General features: G+C 55.0%; 2 protein-coding genes across 2 annotated transcripts in view; both read left to right on the top strand.

Annotated features, from left to right (window-relative positions):
- KCNK16 (potassium two pore domain channel subfamily K member 16) overlaps positions 1-895 on the top strand; it is a 6,679-nt gene extending 5,784 nt beyond the window's left edge. The window contains exons 4-5 of the mRNA XM_003789166.2: positions 206-371; positions 672-895. Of these exons, the coding sequence (XP_003789214.1) occupies positions 206-371; positions 672-895 (390 nt within the window). The remainder of the gene's footprint in view (positions 1-205; positions 372-671) is intronic.
- A 1,724-nt stretch (positions 896-2,619) lies between these two features.
- The window catches only part of KCNK17 (potassium two pore domain channel subfamily K member 17), a 14,361-nt gene continuing 4,435 nt past the window's right edge, over positions 2,620-12,545 (top strand). Inside the window, exons 1-4 of the mRNA XM_003789165.3 lie at positions 2,620-2,968; positions 4,950-5,064; positions 11,264-11,424; positions 11,804-11,978. Of these exons, the coding sequence (XP_003789213.1) occupies positions 2,732-2,968; positions 4,950-5,064; positions 11,264-11,424; positions 11,804-11,978 (688 nt within the window). The 5' untranslated portion in view covers positions 2,620-2,731. The remainder of the gene's footprint in view (positions 2,969-4,949; positions 5,065-11,263; positions 11,425-11,803; positions 11,979-12,545) is intronic.

The raw sequence follows: 12,545 nt of genomic DNA, 5'->3' as shown, positions 1-12,545 counted from the left end.
CCCCCCCCGCAATGCCTCTGCCCAAATCTCTCCCTAAGTAGTGCAAGATCACTATGGATCACGAATAGACTTCTGCCATAGACTGCAGGATGGGGAAGGAGACTAGCTATACGCAGCCTACTCCCAAGTCTGCCACAGACTTCCCCACCCTACACACCCCAGGAGCCTTTCAAGTGGACTCAGGTGCAGACTCCCTTCCTCCCAGCAACTGCAGGTCCTGGGCCTGGCTCTCTTCCTGATCCTGGGGACACTGGTCATCCTCATCTTCCCACCCTTGATCTTCAGCCACGTGGAGGGCTGGAGCTTCAGCGAGGGCTTCTACTTTGCTTTCATCACTCTCAGCACCATTGGCTTTGGGGACTATGTTGTCGGTGAGAAGGAGATAGTCACGTATCTCATGGGGTGGGCCGGCTGGGTCTGGGGAGTTGGGGAGATGTCAGCTGAAGATAATCACCAAGGATCAGACAGCCCCTACTTATTCTGAGGCCACTGTGGATTCTCAGCGACATCCTTGGGAGGCTCTGGTCTGGGTCCCATTGCGATTTCCCCCAGTGACATCCTATGCCTATCCCAGTTATGAGAAAGAAGGAGAGCATGCCGGCTGGTGAGGGCCCCTATGAGACCTGGGGTGGCCATGCCCTCAGACATGATTCTGTCGCCTTCCCTGGCAGGCACAGACCCCAGCAAGCATTACGTCTCCATGTACCGGAGCCTGACAGCTGTCTGGATCCTCCTGGGCCTGGCCTGGCTGGCGCTGATCCTCCCACTGGGCCCTCTGCTTCTGCACAGGTGCTCCCAGCTCTGGCTGCTCAGCAGGGGTCTTGGCCCCAAGGATAAGTCAGCCCCTGACCCCAGTGGGCTTCCCAGACCTCAGAAAATACCCATCTCTGCATGAGGCCCCTGGGTGGCCCCACGACCTCTTCCCAACCTCCCCAGCTCACCCTATATGCCTGGAGCATTCCTGCCCTTCTGCCTCCCCTCCCCACTCACTTCTCACCCAGGGCTAGTCTTGGGAGCTCCCCAGAGAGAGAAAAGAGACAGACGTGCCCAAGAAAGTAACAGAGGGGAGATGTAAAGATGGGATCAAAGATTTGTGTGTGGAATGAGGCATGCACCTTCATCCCAGAGCACCTTCCCCTCAAATGTAGCCTGGAAAAGTCTAACATGGGTCATTGTAGCCAGATCTCTATTCTACTCTCCATTCCTCCCCCAGGACAGCTTATACAAACAACAAAGGGTGACTTCATTTTTGCTTCATTTGTTATGTGCATAGTGTGCACCTGCCAAGCCCCCACTACGTGCAGGTACTGTGCCTGGCTCTGAGGATGCAGCAGTGGAAGTCCCTGCCCTTGGCATGCTTTTGGCCAAGTGGGAGGACTAGACACGTAGAGGGGCAGCCCCAGGACAGCACCTAAGATGCTATGACAGGAACAGACCTAGAGGATGACAAGAGCCTGTGGGAGCGGCTAGCAAGGAGCTGGGCCCAGACTTTGGGACAGTCTTAGTGAAAACATAGTATCTGCCCTCAGGGAACTCTCAGCTGAAAGGCTTGCCAGCCCCCTTTGCTGAGAGATCTAGGGCTAAAGAAGACTTAGGACCTCTTAGGTATCCCCCCATTTTCCTGAACGTGGCCTCCCCTGACTCCTGCAAGGCACACCCTTAACCCAATCACTCCCTCTGGGTGCTTGCCTTCTTAAGAACCTTTCCATGTACCCCATGGAAGCCAGAGAGCCAGTAAATCCCAGGAGCCTTCCAGAAAATGAGCTCTATGGAGGTCCAGCCTCCCTTGGGAATGTGCTTTCCCGGCCTGGCCTTTCTCCTGCCAGACTGCAACATCTCTGGTCAGAGGGAGAGGAGAAATTTAGACTAGTCCATCCCAAGGCCCAATCTCACCAAGAACAGGAAACTTTAGCCCTGGCTCACCACTCCCCAACAGCAAGTATGCCCATAGGCTGCTTGGATCCTCCGGGCAGGACTGCAGCAAGACTGTGAAGCCGAGGAGGCTCCAGGAAGAACACCCAGGGAAGGATTGACCGCAGCCAGGGAAACCCAGCTTACACCCCAGGACTTCCTGACACCCAAGACTCTTTACACGTCCTGGACCCTTCTTCCATTCTGGGTGGAGGGGAGACTTGGGGGATGCTCTCAGAAGCAGGGAAAGAACAAGCCCCCCACCCTTGCCTCCCAAGCTCATGGGCAAGTTGCAGTCAGTTGGGGTCCTTCTTTGGGGGGACACAAAGGAAAGGACAGTAGTGTGGGAGATCCTGGGAGGACCTGACAGATAGTAAGCCCTCTGAGATAGCCCCAGGTCCCAGGGCTTGGGCAGGGGCCCTGAGACAATAAACTTGGGCCACTTTCTCTTCCCCCTGAGTGTGGTTTCCAAGAGTCCCTCCCACTGTTCAGTGCAGGAAGTGCTGGGAGGCTCTGGGCCCCTTCCTCTCAGCGCCTGCGGTCATCCAGCAGCCCTCTCCTTCTTGGTCTGGGCTTGGGAGGTGGACAAGCCTCACACTTTTGAGGCGGGGCCAAATGCCCCACACAGAGCCTCTTTTTGTCCCTAGGATTGGATCCCAAGACAGGGTGGGGCAGGGCTGTCCCATTCCCCAGTACTCTGCAGGGGAAACTGCACAGGGAGGCGTTTGCTAGAAGAAGGACCAGCAGGGCTCCTGGCCTTTCTCTCCGCCTCAGTCCTGGTTCCCGGCTCCCGGGAGCTCAGCTCCCTGCCTCTCCCGCTATGTACCGACCACGAGCTCGGGCGGCGCCCAAAGTCAGGGGCAGGCGCTGCGCCGTGCCCAGCACCATATTCCTACTGCTCGCCTACCTGGCTTACCTGGCGCTGGGCACTGGCGTGTTCTGGGCGCTGGAGGGTCGGGCGGCGCAGCTCTCCAGCCTTAGCTTCCAGCGCGACAAGTGGGAGATGTTGCGGAACTTCACGTGTCTGGACAGCCCGGCGCTGGACTCGCTGATCCGGGTCAGGGGCGTGCGGGGTCGGCCCGGGCGCGGTGGGATGGGGCAGGGCAGCGTGGGGTGCACCAGGCGACAGCGAGAGCGCCAGGCCCGGGACGGGGAAACCCCGGGAGCATACACGCGGGCACGACGGGACGGGCTTTGCGCGTGGAGGACTGGAGGGTGGGGCGGAACCCGGGGGGAGAAGACCCTGGCTCTAGCTACAGGGTTGCGCGACGCCAGGCTCCGAGTCCTCCTTTAGCGGGCCGGAGTGCATGAATGGGTCCAGTCGGGAGGCACGGGGAGCACACATCCGAATTTGGGGATGAGGACGACAGGGGCGCGTTTCCCCCGGTTAGAAGCCGGCAGAACCGACTGAGCCAGAAGGGGAAAGGGGGCTTTTGGTCCGCTGGCGGGGGTGTGGCAGGTGACAGTGGGAGCGCGGCACGGTGTTGGGGTCGGACAGAAGGCGAAGAAAGAAAGGGCACTCCTGGCGCCTTCCAGAGGGCGAACCCGGGCGTGAATATGCGAACTGGGGACGCGGATCGAAGCGGGGCTGGCCCGCGTCTAAGGATGAGCAAGACCCCTGGAGGGCAGGGGCGGGCCCGTCCGGGAGAGTGGATGGAAGGGGTTCCAAGGCGCTCTGCCCCGGCCAGCGGCAGCGGAGAGGAGGCTCACGGTGCTCGGAGTCGGCTCCAGAGCGGCGCAGGGCCGCTCTCTGGCGGAGCCCGCTTTACTCCGAGTCTCTGGACACCCAGGGCCCGGTGCGTCGTCGCCGCAGCAGCGGAGGCCCGACCCGGCTAGGCGCAGGAGAGGGAGGAGCCCGGGGTCTCTCCCCGCCTACTCATCAGAGGTAGAGACTCAGGGGGCGGAGCAGGCAGGGGAGGGTTCCCCGGCCCCGGCATTCCGCCAGGGTGGATGTCTCTTCCCACCCAAGCGACGCCGGATTGGCAGGTGCTCCACTGACCCAGGCATTCGTCCTGGGTCCTGGTTCAGTCCTCACACCTCTTCCTCCCAGAGCCCAGAACCCGGGCCTCGAGAGCTGCACGCCAGCCCAGAATCCCTGCCTGGCAGTCACGGTGGCGCCTCCGCAGAGGAGGGTATGCCCTCAGCCCCAGGCTCTCCAGCCCAAACCCAGTCCCCAGAAGGTAGCAGGGAAATGTGTCAGAGTGTGAAGGGACCGAGAGTGGAGCAGAGATGAGTTCTGAACCCTCGAACTCGGATGATTCAGTAGGGTCTGGAGGTAGGCGGGGTATGAACATCTCTGTTAGGGGCCTAACGTGATTCTTCCAACCGGCACCTGCAAACTTCTGCAAATACATCAGCTCCGCCCTAATGCTGAGGCTGTCTGACTTTAAGGCAGTGAACTCCAAGGTGCTGGGGGGGGGGGGGGGGAGGAGGATGACTGTGCTGATGACCATAGCAGTAAATGCTGTGTGCCTAGAGCTTGACACATTAACTTGTCTCAGTCTCACCTCCCTCAGGGGTAGGTACTCTTTCCACCCCCTTGTTGGAGGGGAAGAAACTGAAGGTCAGACAGCTTCGATAGAAGCACACGGCTGGGGCTGTCAGCCACCCTGAGGGCTGCCTCTGGGTGGATCTGTGCCCCACCAGGCCTCATATCTAAGAGCCCCCTAGGCTTCCCCCCAACCTCTTCCTGCTCCACCTCATCCCCTCAACCCTCCTGTGGCTTCAGACATCTCCAGGAATGTGATATCCATCCAGCTCTTCCCCTGCAACTTCTCAAATTCCTCAAGGCCAAGAGCAAGCAGTCCTCTTGTCTTCCGCCCGGCCCTGCTCTTTCACCTGTTCCAAGTCCCTGTCATTTGTCCCATGTCCACACACACTCACCATCCTCTGGGATGCCTCCCTTGCTGCCCACATGCTGCCCTGGCTGGGCTGATGGAAGAGAGATTGCAAGGACAGTGTGCAGTGTGTGTGTGTGTTGGGGTGCAGGAGCCCAGTCCCCCCACAGAGCACAGTGGTCATTGCAGCCTCTCCCCCAGGACATCATCCAGGCATACAAAAACGGGGCCAGCCTCCTCAGCAACACCACCAGCATGGGGCGCTGGGAGTTTGTGGGCTCCTTCTTCTTTTCCGTGTCCACCATCACCACCATCGGTAAGGGCAAGATGGGCCAGGGTGGATGGGGTTAGGGTGGGGGCCTCTCCCCGAGGTGCAGTGGGGCTAGTTGTCCTTTGGAGGCGTCTCCTAGGGCCTCATGAATCCAAACATCACAGTGTAGTGGACAGCATGGACACCACCTGGGAGCACGACGTCGGGCCTCACTGCAGACCTGCTGGCTCAGCCTCTGCATTTTACCCAGACTCCCAGGAACTCATGCACAATGTTCAAGTCTGAGGAACACAGTTCTAAAGGATTCTGCCTCACATAGTCTTTCAAGAAGCAGAAATCTCCAGATAGATAGAGCAAAAAAGATGCCTCTGGGCACTACAAGTGTCGTGGTGTCCTCAGCTCAGCCCGCCCAGCACAGAGTCCCGGGGTGGTGGCTGGGGGAGGTGAGGGGAAAGTTGTAAAGGAATGAGGGGCATAAATCTAAAGAAAGAGGTGTTCTGCTCCCAAGAGCAACTGGCCACCTGTCTCCCTGGCAGCAGAAGAAAACAAAGCAAAACAAAACAAAACAAAAACCGAGGCCTCTCCTCAGCTGTTATAGCCCTTCAAATCCCATCACCATTCCCGCCCCACACCCCACACACACACGGGGACACCTAGGCTAGTCCTGCCCCACAGGATGGCTGAGGCAGAACTTGTCCCAGGAGGATACTTGGGGGCTACTCTAAGGAGAAGGGGAAGAACAGGCTAGATCCCCGCAGCTCTGAAAACCGAAAAACCATACAAGCCGCCCCTACTCCCCTTTGCCCCAGCCCCTGCATGACACTAGATGTACCACTAGGTGGCAGGCTGACACCAGCGGTGACGCGGCATCCGCCTCCCACCGCCTGGCCAGCCTGGGTCTTCTCTCCATGACACCAGTATCCCAGCCTTTGTCCTCTCCAGGATGGGGTGAGGCAGAGCACACACAGGACTCTCCACCTAGTTTTAACCAGGCAGTGCTTCTCAGAAGGGGATCTCAGGGCTGCACAGGAGCTGGGCGGTCCTCGAGACAAGCGTGCTTGGGAGGCCCCCCCAACTTCATGGACCCCAGACTCCCAGAGGGACTGGCAGGATGTCACTTTTTCATCTTTACATCCCCAGGGTCTAGAACAGGGCCCAACATAGAGTGGGTGCTCACTAAACTCTGCCACGCTAAGGAACTCCATTAAATATGCACTCAGCACAGACTGAGTCCCATGGCAGCAGCAGGTCCCGAAGCACAGGTAGGTGGGTCAGGCCTCCCAGATGTGTGGGACCTTCCTACACCCTCTGCCCCAGGCCTGTGCTTCAGCCCACGAAATTCAGAGCTTCACAGCCCATCTCTTCCCATCTCTACCATTCCTAGCCTGGACTATTCCCACGATCCTTCCTTTCTATGCAGTTTCAGCCATCTCTGAGAGAGGAGGGCAGAGGACAGAGGACCCTGCCCCACCACACACACAGTACAACAGAAAACAGTTGAGGTATTCTTGTGCCAGGCACTTTGATTTTTGAGATCTCAGTTTGTGACCGGCAAGGATAGGTTTTACTATTTTCATGTCACACATGGGGAAACTGAGGCACTGGGGTGCTGTGCAACTTCCAAGGTCCTATAGCTGGTGAGCAGCAGAGTTGGAACTTGAAACCCAGCTAGAACACTGCATTGCTCTTTTTAATAGTGTCTTCCCTTGGAGGGTTTACAAGGTGGGAATTCTAAGCAACAAGGGGATAGCCATTGTGGACTGGACAATAGGGTCATGATTCTGTGATTCTCTCTTTCTCTCTCTCTGTCTCTCTCTCTCTCTCTCTCTCATACACGCGCACGGAAGAAATTCAGAGCTAGCAGGAGGAGTGGGGAGATGGGGTGCATCTGGGACACTGAAAGAGAAGGGAGGGGTATTCTGAGAGGCACGGCTGAGGGAAGCCACTTTGGCAACCCCATCACCCTGGGACTGGTGCCCTGTAAGGGCTGTACTTTCTAGGTCCTAAAACGAAAGAGGGTCTGACAGGCACACAAATACTTCTGAGCCAGTAGGATGGGCTTGAGCTCAGAAATCACGCCTCGTCTATAAACTGCATCCCTGGCTTGCTTATTTGTTCATTCGTTTGTCCATCTATTTATTCAGCAGATAAATTGTGTAGCTAGTGTGAGCTAGACTGCTCTGGGTGCTGAGGAAGTGATGCTAACCAAACAAGCTAGCCCTGTCCTTGGGGAGCTGGCCCTCTAGTGTGAAGGGACATGCCTGAATAAACAGGTACCTGGATAATCATCCGGTGGTGGAAGGTGCTTAGAGAAAGTTAGACAGTTAAGGTGGCTGAGGGATGACTGAGAATGATGGGGAGGAGAAAGTTAAAGCCAGTTTAGTGATTGGGGGGCTGCTATAGATGGGGTGGCCATGGAAGAACTTGCTAATACAGTGACATTGAAGCAGAAATGTGAGCAAAATAAGGGAGTAAGCTCTGCAGACGTCTGAGGAGAGACCCTTCTGCCAGCAAGTGCAAAGGCACTGAGGCAGGAGAGACTGGCCTATGTGGGGAAGATGGGGAGATGGGTTACATGTGAGAGGTCTGGGTGCCTGCAGAGAGCTGGAAACTAGGGCTAAGTTCAGAGAGAGTTCAGAGGAGGACCCCAATCATGCAGGCCTTACAGGGTTCCCAGAGCTCCTAGGAAGGTAAAGAGGGACAGTCAGGAGGCATGACTTGGATGGAGAGGTGGGTACCCAGCACTCAACAGGTAGGTGAGGGTTTTACTGACATCTGCTGATTGTGCTGACCCAAGGGATGACGGAGCATGATGGGGAGGAGGAAATCCCACTTAATATCAGCCTTAGCAAGCTATAGGCGTCCATGGGCTAGAATCTAAGCACCATCCTGCTGGTGAGAAGGGAATGAAAGAACCCCAGGGACAGAGGATGGAACTTGGTGTGTACTCACAGCTGGAGGAGAGATGGATGGAAATTAAGGGATGTACCTCTCTCTAGGTGCCACCAGAAATGAGAACCCCCTTCCTATAGGAGAAGAAAGCTATAAAGACCAACAAGGGAGGAGCACGGGGCCTCTAGAGGCCTCTCAAGAGGCCTTGGAAGTCCTCAGTTCAGAAGCCAGGTCAGTGGAGTTCCATCTTTTTATCCATTCATTCATTCAACAAACATTTAGTTAGCACTTTGTATACACTAGAAGCTTGAGAGCCCACAGTCCCATCTGCAGCACACCTCCATTGTCTCATTTCATCCCCACACCACCCATAGGTGGATGTCAACATTCTCATTTTACAGATGAGAAAACAGGCTCAGAAGGGTCAAGCCATTTGCTGACATTCCACAACCCACAAGGGGCGGAGCTGGGATTCAGACCTAGGAAGTGCATCAGACTCCAAAGCCTATGCTCTGGATTACACTAATTTGGCCTCTTTCAGGACCCTCAGTGAGGTGGATGGAGGAAATGGAAATGCCCAGTTTCACTATACAAAGCCCAGGGGAACTTAGGGTATGAGTGGGCTGACCCCATCTGAGGGAGCAGGAATGTCAGGCAATGATATGCGGCAGGGTGGGAGGCATTTGTTCATTTACTTACACACTCATTCACATATTAGGTCATTAAGTTTGAAATGTCTGATTTCAAATCAAAAGTTTACTTTATTATATACCAAACAGGAAGCAGTAAGGTTAATCAAAGTATGTGCCTAAACTATCAACACAGTTTTGTCCTTTCAACAGTGAAGAAGCCCGGAAAACAAGGGATTATAAAATCACAAAAGGTGTTTTCCACGGCTTATTAAGATTGAAATATTTTTCCTTGCAAGAAATGGTCCAATGCCTGGCAGAAGGGATACTCCACTGGTGCAAGGTCTGGTAAATATAGTGGACGACAGAGTTTCTGAGTCCAGCTTCTGTAGTTTGTGCAGCGTTGATTTTATGACATGTGGTCAAGCGTTGTCTTATCAGAGGATGGGCTTTGTCTCTATTGACCAATCTCAGCTGCTTAAGTGGGAGCATCCTCATTATTTCATCCAGATGGTTGCAGCAGGCAACCTCTGTAATCATGAAGCTGTAGTGCAGTGGTTCTCAGTTCCTATGGGTCATGGCCCACAGGTTGAGAACCGCTGCTGTAGTGGATAAGACCAGCTCTGGACCACCAAACACACGCCATTAGCTTTTGTTTGATGAATATTTGCTTCGGGGCTGTGTTTCAGTACTTCATCTTTATTCAACCATTGAACACTTAACGATTGTCAAAAAGAATCTATTTTTCATCGCAGATAATAATACGGTGTCGTGTGACAGCAAAGAGAAAGGCAAGATTTGAAACACTTTCTCCTCTGATGCTCATTCAATTCATGCAGAACCCATCTATCCAGTTTCTTTAAAAGGTTTCTTTTAAACTTTTCAAATGGTCCAATATCGTTGAACAGTAATGTCAAAACTTGCAGCTAATTCACGCCTCAGTTGAGATGGATCTGCTTCCACCACAGCTTTCGGCTCATCATTATCCACTTTGGTCTTAGGTCACCCACGTGATTCATTTTCAAGATTAAGATCATCCCAGTGGAATTTCTCAAATCATCCATGTACTGTGCATTCATTAGCTACATCCTTCCCAAACACTTCATTCGAAAATAACATGAAGTTTTGATTTATACTTGGTTTCACAAAGATTGCTGTAAAAAAAGTTTGAAAGATAATCACAAGCCAAAACACGCATTTGAAAGAATGAGGATGTACCTTCACAATAAAAAAAATAGTCAAAGTGAAATGTCAGAGATATCAACTGTCAAATTTAGTACTGAAGGAAATCAGACATTTCATACTTAATAACCTAATATTTCCTCATTCATTCATTTACTCAGCATTCGAACTTGTCTTTATTCAACACACACATGGTGGTGAGCACCTAGTAAGGGTCAGATCTTGTGCCAGTTGTTGAGAATGTGAAGAGGATTAAGGCCTAGGCCCTGCTCTTGAGGGGCTCACAATACCTGGGGGAGGCAGACATGGAAACAAAGCTTTCTCACCCAGTTCATTCCCCTGCAAGCCTGGGCGGAGTGCCAGGGAACCCTGAATGAGGAGCTGTTCTACTGAAGGGTCATCTACAGGTGGGCAAGGGGAAACACTGGCTCTTCATTATCATGTTCAAAGGCACGAGAGGGCCTGGGAGATTAATAGGGCAGGAGTGTAACTTGAATGTGAGACTCAGAGATAGGCTGGGTGAGAGTTTGGACTGTCCCCAGCAGACATGAGACTCCTGAAGGGTTATAGCTCAGGTAATGGTCTAATCAGGTTTGACTTGTGGTGGTGACCAAGGAAGGTTGGACACAGAAGCTGACAAGGCAGAATGTTCAGGCTGACAGAGTCCTTTGTGAATGTCTCATGCTCCCCTCGACCCCTCCCCACCATCCACCTCCCCTGGGTCTGCTGATGCTCTATCTTCTGCCCTGCCCTTCCACAGGGCTTGGGTGGGGAGCCCAGGCATATTAGTTTGGGTCTTAGAGGAATCAGGTATCAAGACAGAATCAGATGTGCAAGAGATATGTTGGGTGGGAGGATTTGAAAGATAAAGTAGAAGGAACAGGAACAGGTGGCGAGAGCCTCAGACTGTAAGATAACCTGTGAAAGAGAGAAGAAAGGTAGGAGGCTTCGGGGGGGACGTTGTGGGGGAGGATCTACAGACTGCATTGCTTCTCTGAGGATGTCTCTGCACAACCATGGGGAGCCCCGAGCAAAGGCTGCTTGCAAAAGGAGGTCTGCACTGTGCAGACATGGCCACTGTAAGAACCCGGCTGTGGCTGGAAGCAGCCTGCAGACAGTACGCCCAGCCACAGCTGGGATGGCACAGTAGATCCCCCAGGGCGCAGCAGCTGGAGTCTGTCCCTTCCTGGCCCTCTCCTGCATCCCCCTGCCCACCCAGGGAGGCAGGAAGTGATGAGAGGAAAGATGAGACCCTCATACTCAGGGGGTTTGAGTTCATGGTGCTGCCTCGCCTCCCAGAGCTTCGGCTGTCAGATCTGTAAACAGTGGTGCATCTCGAGCTGGAAGGGGGGCTGTGAGGGGATGAATGCACGAGGCCTCTGCAGTGCCGGGCACAGGAAAGGAAGGCCTTGGTGAGGACCAGCTGCCCCCATCCAGACTGGGTTAGAAGGAGGGCCCCAGGGGTCCGCCAGGGGTGGGGAGTGTGGTAGGGAGTGGACAGGCCCAGCAGACAGGCCCCTGAAGTGCCCCTCTCGCCTCAGGGTACGGCAACCTGAGTCCCCACACAATGGCCGCCCGACTCTTCTGCATCTTCTTTGCTCTTGTGGGGATCCCGCTCAACCTCGTGGTGCTCAACCGACTGGGGCATCTCATGCAGCGGGGAGTACACCACTGCGCCCGCAGGCTGGGGGGCACCTGGCAGGTGAGGATGCTGTGGGAGCAGGGGCTGGGTTACTTCAAGAACGAGGTGCTGCAGTGGGAATCTGGGTCACTGATGGGGAGAGGTGGGAGGAGGGGTTACTGGTGGGGGGCATCATTGCCCAGGATGGGATCCTGGTTGATAAAGGGATATCAGAGGGGGAGACAGGTGGGACCTAGAAGACAGGAAAACACAGGGCAGCCAGGGCACAGGTACCTGGCCCACAACCTGGGGACAGTGAACCAGTGGAAGGGGTTCCTGAGCAGCCCCCTTACCAGGGAAAGCTCTAGCCTGCCTCCGGCTCAGCCCCCCAAGCTGTCTGCTCCCTCGGCTCGAGTACTGGCAGAGGTCACAGGGGGCTGAGGCGCTGTGGACCCCGCAGGACCCCGGCAAGGCACGGTGGCTGGTGGGCTCCGGTGCCCTCCTTGCAGGCCTCCTGCTCTTCCTGCTGCTGCCGCCGCTGCTCTTCTCCCACATGGAGGGCTGGAGCTACATCGAGGGCTTCTACTACTCTTTCATCACCCTCAGCACCGTAGGCTTCGGCGACTACGTGATCGGTGAGGGGCCCCAGCGGGCAGGCTGGTGGGCGGGGTCTAGAGATTCAGCTGCCTCCACCTCCCACTCAGCTCCTCCTGCGGTCCAGGGGACATGGTCTTGCCCCCCGTCCCATGTGATGGGCTAAGGTCGCTCCTGACATCTTGATCTCGCATGTCCACCAACTGACCTATTGTGCTTAGAGCCCTCCCAATAAGGGGAGTCCCCGTCCTCCTTCTCTGTCTGTCCTTGCCCCAGGGTCTCTCCTCCCCACTTCACTCCCACACTCCATGGAGCATCAGCCCATCCCCCAGCTCCTGGGCTGGAGATCACAGCCCTCAGGATCAGGTAGCCAAGACCAGAAGACTCGTGAAACTCCAGGCTCCCCAAAATCCTGTTGGAAAACAATTGGTAGCCAAATTCTGAGTGTCAGCAAGAATAGCAAGAAAGGGCCCTGTGGCCCAGAGGACCCAATGGTCATTACCCAATATAGGTGAGACAAGGGCCCAGAAGCCACTCAGCGTAGAAAAGCTGAGGTAGATGCCCAGCAGGTGGCAGCAGGGACATTCAGCGCAGTGACAGGGTGGCTG

The sequence above is a fragment of the Otolemur garnettii genome, unplaced genomic scaffold (assembly GCF_000181295.1).
Source record: "Otolemur garnettii isolate 467f Iridium unplaced genomic scaffold, OtoGar3 scaffold00031, whole genome shotgun sequence".
Lineage (NCBI taxonomy): Eukaryota > Metazoa > Chordata > Mammalia > Primates > Galagidae > Otolemur > Otolemur garnettii.
This window is presented reverse-complemented; position numbering and strand designations above follow the sequence as displayed.